Source organism: Odontomachus brunneus, unplaced genomic scaffold (genome assembly GCF_010583005.1).
Source record: "Odontomachus brunneus isolate Ranch 3 - 2012 unplaced genomic scaffold, Obru_v1 Obru_scaffold_061, whole genome shotgun sequence".
NCBI classification, from domain to species: Eukaryota; Metazoa; Arthropoda; class Insecta; order Hymenoptera; family Formicidae; genus Odontomachus; species Odontomachus brunneus.
The window spans coordinates 294485-305331 of record NW_022639511.1 but is presented as its reverse complement, the minus strand read 5'-3'; the positions used below and the strand labels follow the sequence as shown (position 1 = coordinate 305331).

Below are 10847 nucleotides of genomic sequence, written 5' to 3'. Positions count from 1 at the left end.
GAGAGAGAGAGAGAGAGAGAGAGAGAGAGAGAGAAAGAGAAAGAGAAAGAGAGAGAGAAAGGGGGAGGAAGAGAAGGAGAGAGACAGAGAGAGAAAGGGATTATCCAACGGTTCGCATACAAACATTTGCCCGGTGCAAACACATTCGCGTCAGCACGCTAATGCGACAAGTGTCGCGCCGCCTGCGATGGACGGTTTACATGTCGCACAACTCGCGGACTTTGCAAATATAGTAAGCCACCGTTTATCTCAAACAGACGGCCAACGCGCGTGCGAACAGTAGCGCGCAGTTGCGCAGCTGCATCTCGAGCTGATCTCGCCCGCGAAAAGCAGCGCAAGACTCTTTATTATCGCTCATGGCAGGATGAGTCACTCGCGATCAGATCGCGAAGGGCAATCGTTTGCTCGAGCTTTGTGCAAACGTAGATTATTTCCTTTCACCTTTCACCACGAGAGCCTCAACCTTTCACCTTACGGGAACATCGAGCTGAATTTCGACGCGCGCTCGCCCATTTCAGCCGCCTCCTATCGGGTCTCGCGGGATAATCCTCGTGTGTTAGAAATTAGTATATTCAAATGAGAAGAGTTTGCGCCTGGAACGGCGGGTTACGTAAAATTGCGTCGACAGAAGATCGCAACTACAGGCGCTGTCCATTAATCTTGTAAACATCGCGTCTCGTAAACGATTACACTTTCTAAAGAGTTACGCCGTTGGACGTTTTGTTCAAGACGTGTTTGCCCTCCTAAACGTGTATCTTTCGATCGGTGCTAAGAAGTTTAAGTCTAATAAGAAACGTAGATTCTTATTAATCTTCTTAAATTGCCGATTATGCAACGATAATAATCTGACGCGCATGTTGAAGGCGCCGAACGTGGGACTAAATTCTTTGAATTGTTTCTAAAAAAAACTTTGATATGTGGACCGCGACTGAAAGAGCGAATTTTGCGAGAGCAGCATTCGCGGACTTTGCCTATAAACATCGCGAAGTGGAAAACCGCAATTGCATTTGCTTTTTCGGCGTGTATGTAAATTTTGCGTCTCCAACTCAAGATTCTCCTCGACGTACAAAATTGTGAAAGTTTGAACTGTAACCTACGCGGCAACAGTGGTCGATCAAGCGATAGTCACGCAGCGTTTGTACGGTAATTGAGGGGACAAGCGACTAATCAAGCTCTCACGGTATCGCTAATTACTCGACCGTTTAATGCATATTCGAAATAAAATCGTGACTACTTTCTGTGGCGGCAGAAACACAATCGGGCAACGATTATGGAAGACGTGATGTAACATTTTTATTGACTGGCCAAAACCAGTGGACGGACATTTTAATGATTTCACACATAGAAATGGCTCGAAGGATTTTTGAACGTTCATGATGTGAATATGCGAGTGAGAGTGGGAGGGCAATGTGTTTTCGCAATTAAATCGTTTCTAATACACAGATAATTATCATGAGAGAAATAGAATTCAAGGCAACACAAGTGTCTAAAACTTGATCTACGATATGCTCCTTGCTTCCTGTCTTTTTTTGTCTGTCTTTCTCTGGCTTAAGGTTTGAGTCAGAAAGAGATAAAGAGAAGGAAATAGAAACAAAGAGCACATTGTAGGTTAAACTTAAAAAATATCTTAAGATGTCTAAGAGACGTTCTTTTTTGAAGATTTTTGCAAGCTTTTGAAATGCGTTTTCCGATATTGCAAGATTGCGCTATTCAGCATACTGCAAGAGAGTCCGAGCGCAAAACTGAGCACAAAAAGCCAAAGGTGACAACGATGTCGAGTCAATAGTCGCGACTGTTTGAAAGGAAGTTCCTCGCGGCGCGTACGAGAAAAATGACGAAGCGAATGACGTCGCGAAAAGGAAGAAGACCGGCACGAGAGAGCAGAAGCTCGGGTGGCCGAGCGAAAGTCAAGCTCGGCTTCCACACGAGAGAGGAGTCCCCGTCGTTCCTTCCACGCGACGTTGTAACATTAATATCTGAGAAACTCGGATGCAGCACACGCCGCGACGTGACTCGGGGGCTGGAGAGTGTTGCCCGAGTCATCGAGATCAGCGATCGCAGCAATCGATTGCCTCTACGTATGATCGAGGAAGTCAAAATTGTGAACATATGATGATAATGAGGTGGTGATGAGATGGTAATGAAAGAGAGAGAAAATGAGAGAAAGAGAGAAAGGGGTTTCACTTGGCTTAGCAAAAAATTAAAAAACAAAACATTTTTTAATTAAAAAACAGAAATTAAAATGATAAATATTAAAAATTGCGGAGGACGTAAAAAAGCACGATCGATTACCAAATACATCACATGTGGCAAATGCAGCGTCATAAAATGATACATTATCGTTTTCTCTGCGTCAACATATTTCATCTTCCATAATTCATGCTGCATAACACGGAATGTCGCATTCTCTCTCTCTCTCTCTCTCTCTCTCTCTCTCTCTCTCTCTTTCTCTCTCTCTTATTTCTCTGAGGTGTGTATGGGCGTGTTCGCGCGCGCAAAGTCGCGACTTTTCTTTTTATCTCTGCGATTTGTTTGCTTTCTTTCGAATAATGTCGAAATTGGCAGGAATAAATCGCCCAGCATGAAATGACGCACGCGCGAACTCATTGTACAGCACCATCACAAAGGAACATGAATATACGTTATACAGATTTTTTTATAGCTGACACACACACCACATCGATGATTTAACACTATTCTCTCAAACATTAAAGCATCCTCGTACCATGAAGTATCATAATGAATCAACACTTTGACATTCTAAGCGACGTATTGACAGAAGTGACAAGAAAGACAGACCTGTCCGCGTATGATAGTGCTTCAAAATTTGCACGAGAAGCATCATCAAGCAACTAGAGGAAAAAGTATTGTTTATCGGAAACTGTAATTTTATTCAAGGCCCTTTCGACTCAGCATCCAAACTGCGCAAATATGTGTCGACAGATAAGAGACGATGACGCTGTATAAGAAATGCAGTGAATTCTCGAAGATATTCGTAGATTGTCTGACCTACACATGACTCAGATTAATATAGCCTCGTGAGTCTCGTAAGTATTGGAATAAAAAATTCAGGCATATACATGCCGCAATAACACAGATGTGGCTGGTGATAAAAGGCGAAGGTTCACGTCGTTATCGCGAATTTTTTATTGCTTTCCCCCTCCCTCCCAAACACGCGAGTGGAATTCACGCTCGTGCGAATTGTAAACGTGTCAAAGATTCAGTGAACACGCGAAGACGCAGCCACACCAGCACGCATACACAGACCGAGTCGGCAGTTGCAGCTGTCAGCAATTTTTGCGTAACTGAATATAATGTTGCTGACGCAACGGAGACACAATCGAGACAGTCATCTGTCAAAAAATCGTCAGCGTACGTGTACTTGCCGCACCAAAATCGGCCGTTCCGCTATATGCGTGTACTATTAGCCCCAAACAGCGGCAAGGACACGTGAAAGTAATCCGCCGAAAAACGCGCGCCAGTCCTCGTCCGCATGGCCGTTGTCGTCGTCGTTGTCGTCGAGACCAACAACTGGCCAGATCGCGGGAAGAGAAAAAAGGAGAGAAAAAATAGAGCGGACCAGATCGAAAAAAAAAAGCAAAAGAAGAAAGCGAAAGAGGTAGGAATGGCAGGATATACGAGGTCATAATGCGCGGAGAAGTGGGTCAAGAGTTCACAGGCCGGATAATTAAATTCCTCGCCGAAGAAAGCGTTTTCCCTCTCGTTTAGTTGGTACCACCGCCAGCGAGGATGAGAACCGGACACTGGACGAACGCTGTGTTGCCAGACCAGCCATAATGGACTTCCTCCTCTAAGCATCATCAAATCTGCCACTGTCGCGAAGAACGAAGTAATTGAAATATTTTTGAAGTTATACACTAAGAAAACAAAAGATCTACGAGATAAAAATTACCAATTCGCTAGGTATTGCTGACACGCTTACTTGTGCTGACATCAAATATTTTTCAAATAAGAAAATGTACATTTTTTCGAACCTCAGCTTTTCACGAAAACAGTTGTTCGTTCTATTTAAGTAAAATAATTTAGATTTTTGAGTAAACTGTTATCAGTACCCGCCGAATAAGTGTATACTTTCTAGATATTTTTCTCTCAATATATTATTCTCGACATCGAAGAGCCATTACAGCTGATAGAGAACTTGGGACTTATAGAATAATTTCTTCACTGTCGAGTCTCGCGAAGATATTAGGAATCGTGCGACAGCTGTGATTACGAATTTGAGATTGCGCGTTTAGCATTTTATGTTCTGTATTCTGGAAGTATCACGGTTTCAACATTCCTAGTTCTTCATAGATACGACCATTAAATACTCCGCGCGAAAAAGAAACGTTGTTCTCGCATCGAGAGATATCAACAACATTGCGAAATGCAATTTATTATAAGCGATGCCGAATGAAAAATTACGTCGAATAATGATATTTATGAAGCTTTCGCATACCAAAGTCACGTACGAGAGCTTTGATCAAGCAGGTATCGATGCATTAGGAATACCTTTTAGAATGGCAACACTGCGTTGATGCGTGCAAGATGCGCTCGTCACGAAGTCGATGATTACGTCGATTCGAACGCACGGAAGCTTTACCGCGTAGATGATACAATGATGGCGTAGCACGTACTTTTCTTCCTGATATGCCCGACTCTCCTTTTACAACCAACCAAGAGTTCGTGACTCTACCGGGCGATCGCGTATTCCGGCGTCCCGTTCAGGACTCACCTACACACGAATCTAGCAAATGGCAGGATGCAAATTATTTATTCTCGCAGTTTAACATATCTTAATGGGATCTTGTATTTGCCATTGTCCGTTGACGCGAAATTTTAAGTTCTACATCCTCCAGTAAAATTGATTTCGGTCAGAAATCCACCAATTTCCAATTCTAGGTACGACACGCACAATTTACGCGATGTACAAGTGAATCACCGTGAGATACGTAATGCCTGTAAGCATCAAGCAAACTCATGTCAGTTTCACGTGTGTGAAATATCAATTAAGCGCACGAAGATATTCCTTCAGAAGGAACAGGCAGAACCGGTCAAGTTGTTAACCAACAAATCCACGCGGATTAATTATCCTCACTTGAAGCATTCACGTTGGAATGTATCTACTTCTGATGTAATGCCAATGAAGTACTTTGAGCGACAATGACCACGGCTGTTAAAGCTGCAGTAAAGGAGAAAAAGACAAAAGAGATATATTGAAATGCGAAGCGGTGGTGGTATCCGAGACATTGTCTTAGTGAATTTTTCCTCGTATTACTCGGGAAATGTGAATCCTAGTAAAGTTTATACAAAACTCCGTAATGTTTTCGCTCGCAGAAATTCTGAAAACCGCACAAAGACAATGAATCTTCTCTTCCTTTGGCAGATACATCATTAGCTGGATCGAGAGTGACGTGCTCGTTGGCCGCACGACCTCAAGCACTCTTGAAATTACTACCAACTTTCTTTCAAGTGACCTATTCAGGATATAAGAATCCATCTAAAGTGTTGTTACCCGTTCGCAATAGATGAGATTTCAATTATTCAGCATTAAGTTATTGTAATTCTGCGATTCAAACGAACATAATAAAATCTGAATACTTTCAATCGTTATGTGTCATTAGATACAGTTGGAATGATGTATTCAGGTAACAGTAAAATGTGTGAGTATTTGCATAAATTATAAAACGGCCGGTCACGGACGCGCATTAAAGTATCTTTTTCGCAATCCGCGAACGATAACTCTTTCTAGGTACCCCACATAAAATTTCAATGGCACGTTGAAGTTGTCAAAAGATTTTCGCTATCGTTGACAGACAAAATCTTCATGACAGACAACAATAATCTTACAACGACGGCGATTTATAAACACAAATGAAATTATCCACCTTTTTCCCCCCAGATATCGACTGTCTCTACTTGTACGTTACAATAATCGTAAAAAACTCATGTGAGAACTAATATATAGCGGATGGTCGAGGTGAATTCTTTTTCACAGGACCATCGTTACGATGAAGTATCCGACTAATGAAGTCTAGGTCTAGGACGCTAGTGGATATTCGCGGCTGATTATCAAGAGATTGCGGTTTCGCAAGATCTCAACGTCCAAATCTCGAGTGCGTTGGCGATCCTCGCGAGCAAGACGCCTGGATGACGGGACTTGATGGAGAAAGAGAGAAGCACGAGGTCGAGAGGGAAGAGGAGGGGAGGAAGAGAATCGTCTCACCACAACTGAATTACTCTCACTCGAGAATCCCCGTCTCTTCTTCGTGGGGGCCTTACGCATATCCCCCTGCTTCTCCCGGGAGTATAAATGACTCCGGTCTACCTTCCACGGAGTCACAGAACTGAGCGGCATCGCAGAAGCCGACATGAATCCTTTGATCGCGGTAAGCACGATATTTTTCCATTCCTATTTACAATAAGAAAGGGTGTACGTGAGAGATAGGAGGAGAAAGGGGGAGATAGAGATAGAGAGAGAGAGAGAGAGAGAGAGAGAGAGAGAGAGGGAGAGAGAGAAAGAGAAAGAAAAGTGGGAGTTTCGACAAAAGAAAGTGAAGAAATTTAGTATAGAGTTGCGCGCGTGGGCGGTAAGGGAGAGATCGCGAAGAAATGTAGAGAACTCGCAATGATGGAGATCGATAGAAACAGCGAGTGTACTGATTTTATTTTATTTATTTTTTCTAAATCGCATTTCATAACAGTCTACGTTGTTACTTGATCCTCTGGTTTCTCGCGATACGAGTTTCATATTAGGCGCTTATAGCCTGATCATACTTTCCTTTTTGTTCACGCCTTATTGATTTCTCGCAGAAAGCTTCATTAACAAAGTGATGATTGATGACGATACTTTCCGAAGTTAAAAATCAAAATCGCGTTGATCAATATCATACGTCAAAAATTGATGATATATAATTACTGCAAGAATACTTGAGAAATTACCAGTAATCGCTCAATTTAATTTAATTACGTAGAAATTACTCCTCTCAAATAGAGAGAAAGTTTTTGATCTAGTTATCCAAATTCCATGAAAGTCTGCAAGATTTCCTCTTTGAGAGAATAAAGATTTTTTTTCTGAATGTACAATTAATACTTGACACTCGAAATTAGTTTCACGTGAGATATTCAAATATTTATTTAGAATTATATCCAAGTTTTTTCGGTTGAATCATGATACATGTGACATTTCTATCTGTAATCGCGATTTAACTGAAGAATTCTCATCTAACTCTGAATCCAAATCTGAGTGTCTCACTTGAGATAAGTTTCAAACAATAACTGTTAATGTGGGCCCAAGAGTACGAGCCTAAGTAACGATCTTAAAGTAACAAAGTTTCTTTTCTCCAATTACAGTGTATGATCATCGGTCTGGCAGGGTTAACCCTGGCCGAGCCGCCTGTGTCCGGCTATAGCTACAGCAGACCGACTGGCGGCGGCGGCTACTTTAATGGCGGCGGCGGCGGCGGCGGCGGCGGCGGCTTCGGTATCGGTGGTGGCGGTGGCTACACGCAAGTGTCCACTGGCTATCAGACCAGCGAGGGCGCCTCCGTGGACGGAGCTCTGCTGGAGCAAATCCGCCAGATCCTCCTGAAGGAAGAACTCCAATCACAGCAGAGTGGCGGGTTCGGTGTGTCCGGAGGATACGCGCCCAGCTCCAGCTACGGCGCTCCGTCTCCGCAATATGGCGCCCCGAGCCCGACCTACGGCGTGCCAGGCTACCAGACCCGCGTCGTAGGAATCGACCTCGAAGGCATCAGGCAAGCTATCCAAGTGGCCCAGTTCAACCAGGTTAGCCAAGGCCCAGGAGGCTATCCCAGTGGACCCAGCACTAGCTATGGAACGCCCAGCAGGCCGCCGAGCGGCAGCTACGGTGCGCCGTTCTAAGGAGACATCTTAGGTTGAATGATGATGAGAGCGAGAGAGAGAGAGAAAGGGAGAGAGAGAATGCGTTAGAGAGAAAGCGAGAGTGGACGAGGAAGAAAAGGAGGAGTGGATAATGGCACCGGCCGGCGATAACGACTATCTTCCGAGACACAGAAGTAACGAAGATTGGAGATACGTCAGCACGAATAATCGTGACTACCTGCGGTTTCTCTCTCTTAAAGTAACACATTTTTCCGGCGTAACTCGGAAGATCGTCGATGTCAGGGTCAGGTCTCGTCGCGCGGATTCGCTTCACGAAGATCAAGGAACCGAGGACCGTCCCAACAGCCTCAGATTGTCCAAGACCCAGTGTAGCTTCGCGAGTTTAGCGTGTAATCGCGCCATATCCTCGATCGGAGTGTCGGGGTCAAGCCAGAAAACGAACGAGCTGAATAGAAAAGCGGAGATCCATGGGACGGCGTCTGAGCCGTTGAAGATCAAATAGTCGTCACTCCAACGGGTCAGGGTCTCCCGGGATCCACCGAAAGGTACCGCCGAAGAACGGCACTCCCTCCGGGCTTTCGATTTGTCGGAGATCCAACGGTCGTCGCTTCGACAAGTCGAGGTCCGCGAAAGTGAACGTGGGCAGTTTTTTCCTCCCTGTTTTTTTTTGCTCCTTACTTTCACCCGGACGGTCACTTGGGGCTACCCTGAAGAGTCGGCGCGGTGCCGAAGTCTAATCGTACCAAAATCGCATCAATCGTCGCGGTCGTCCGCGCGGGTTCGAGGATCAGTGATATCTCAAGAAGAGAGGCAGTCGCAGTCGCTGACACACTTCACACAGCCGGTGATCGCGCTTGTACGCGGGGTCGCCGGAGCACTCATAGGACGAGGAGGGAACAGGACGAGGAGGAGGAGGAGGAGGAGGCCGACAAGCCGAAGACGTGATCGGCGCGATCAGCGCCTTGTAAATAAAATTCTATCGCAGCGCGGCGTCCGCTGCGTAATTCTTCTTGATCGTAGCATCGAGGACCACGGAGGACCTCGCCCCGAGTCATCGGGAGCCGGCAGAAATTCGCGGGGAAGAAAGTCCCTTCCTGACGCGTTCTCTTCGAACGAGCCGACGGAAGATCGCGTCAGCTCGGAGATAATCATGAAGAGAACGCGCGCAGCTGAATCGATTTCACATGCGGACTATCAGCTCCCATTTGTCCAAGAGGTCATGAGGAGAATCACCATGGCGGAGAAGGGAGACTTGGGTTACGGAACGGACGCCGTCGAGTCGAGCCAACACGTACACACGAAGCCACGAATACACACTATTTTTTATACGTTTTAACGCTCTATTTCTTAACCACGCATCTTTTTATACTTGTATAAAGGCTTTTTTGTAGAAAAAAAAAATAAACAAAACGTCGCCACCGTTGAAAGCCACCGTGTACTGCTTCCCCTTCTTGCCGCGACTTACCTTTCTGCGGATCGTGCGATCGCTCCCGGCGAACGACGAACTTTTCTCTTCCTCGACATTCCTAATTTCACTCTGCCATTCGTCGATCGCGACGCGATCATCACGATTTCGCCGTTTTCCTCTTACCCCTCTATCGCATGACCCTATGATCTCCGTTAGAGATGTCGATTTCGTCTCCTCATTTCGCACAGGGTTTCTTCGTGCCGCCATCTTTTCCGAAGATATCCGTTTTCTTTGCCGGTGCTTCGAGAGACCGGACACCTTCCTCCTTTCACCTGTGGACCCGTGGAGCCAACGTATTATCCTTCATCGAGGAGAGGGGAGACCGAGCTTCTCCGCTTAGGCATGACGTAAATCCTCGATGGGCACGTAAAGAAACCTCTCTGCTTACAAAAGGGGCCACATTGCGAGAGAAAGAGTGAGAAAGAGAGAGGAAGGGAGAAGGATCTGGCCATCGGTCAAGATTCGAAAGTGGCCGGAGCTCATGATTACGCCGAAGCGAACGGAATACCCTCGGATTAGTTGTGCGAAGAATGACGGCAGGGACGATTTTTTTATCGCACTTTCGAGAAGCTTCACGCAGTCTCACGTTGCCATTACGATCATGAAGTCCTCGCTCCTTTCTCATTTGGGATAACTCACACAGTAGATTAGCATCGGCCGCTGTCTTTCTTGATTGCGGCAGAATGATGTAACTTATCTTGATCTATACCTGGAAATTTCACCAGAGTACAGTTGCCGAGGAGAAGACACGTCTGGCATTCTCCGTTGTTTCTTGTTGTATTTTAGTTTATGAAGCGGGAGGTTTCGTTGCTGTAACTGGGAGTTGAGAAAGAATATTTGAAAATTTATTTGTGGCATCTGCAATTTATTTCTGTGAAATAAAATTTCTAAGAAATAATATTTCTCTTTGTGAATAAACTTTATATTCTACAGGTAAATTTTAATGTATATTTCTCAGTGCAATCGTCACACTGAGAAAAATGAATGAGAATTTTTCTGTAGGATATAAAATTTATTTTTGCGACACAGTTTATTTCTGCAAACAAATTTTATATCTCCCATAAGTAAATTCTCAAGTATTTCTTCCTTGGTGAATGGATGATTCAAGAATACGTCTCCGATTCCTATTGTCAAGTTTAATTTCTTCCATCATAAAGAATTTTATCGAATTGGATTTGAAGGCAGCCCACACAATCTTCTTTGGCACAAAACGTTTAACTCCGTTCCATTACTGATTAGTTAGTGCAGATGTGCGAATCAAAGATTTTTTATGTCGAATTGAATCGAATCAAATCGATAAAATTTCGCTCGAATCAAATCGAACCTTTGAAATAATTTTTAATTAACATAATCATTGAATTTAACATGAAAATAGTGACTTCAGTATGAGAGATAATATTGATCATATGATATCAATTTATTTTAAGGTAAGATATTTATATATATTTTTTTTGCTATTTATTTATTACCGTTCAGTTAATATTTATATGTATTTAAATATTTCCGCTTTATA

At 44.1% G+C, this 10847-nt stretch overlaps 1 protein-coding gene across 1 annotated transcript; it reads left to right on the top strand.

Annotated features, from left to right (window-relative positions):
- The first annotated feature begins 3228 nt into the window (after window positions 1–3228).
- LOC116846138 (pro-resilin) lies at window positions 3229–9293 on the top strand. The gene is made up of 2 exons (XM_032819618.1): window positions 3229–6389; window positions 7354–9293. The coding sequence occupies exons 1-2, from the start codon at window positions 6372–6374 to the stop codon at window positions 7882–7884; spliced, it is 549 nt and encodes a 182-aa protein (XP_032675509.1). The 5' UTR covers window positions 3229–6371; the 3' UTR covers window positions 7885–9293.
- The last annotated feature ends 1554 nt before the right edge of the window (window positions 9294–10847 follow it).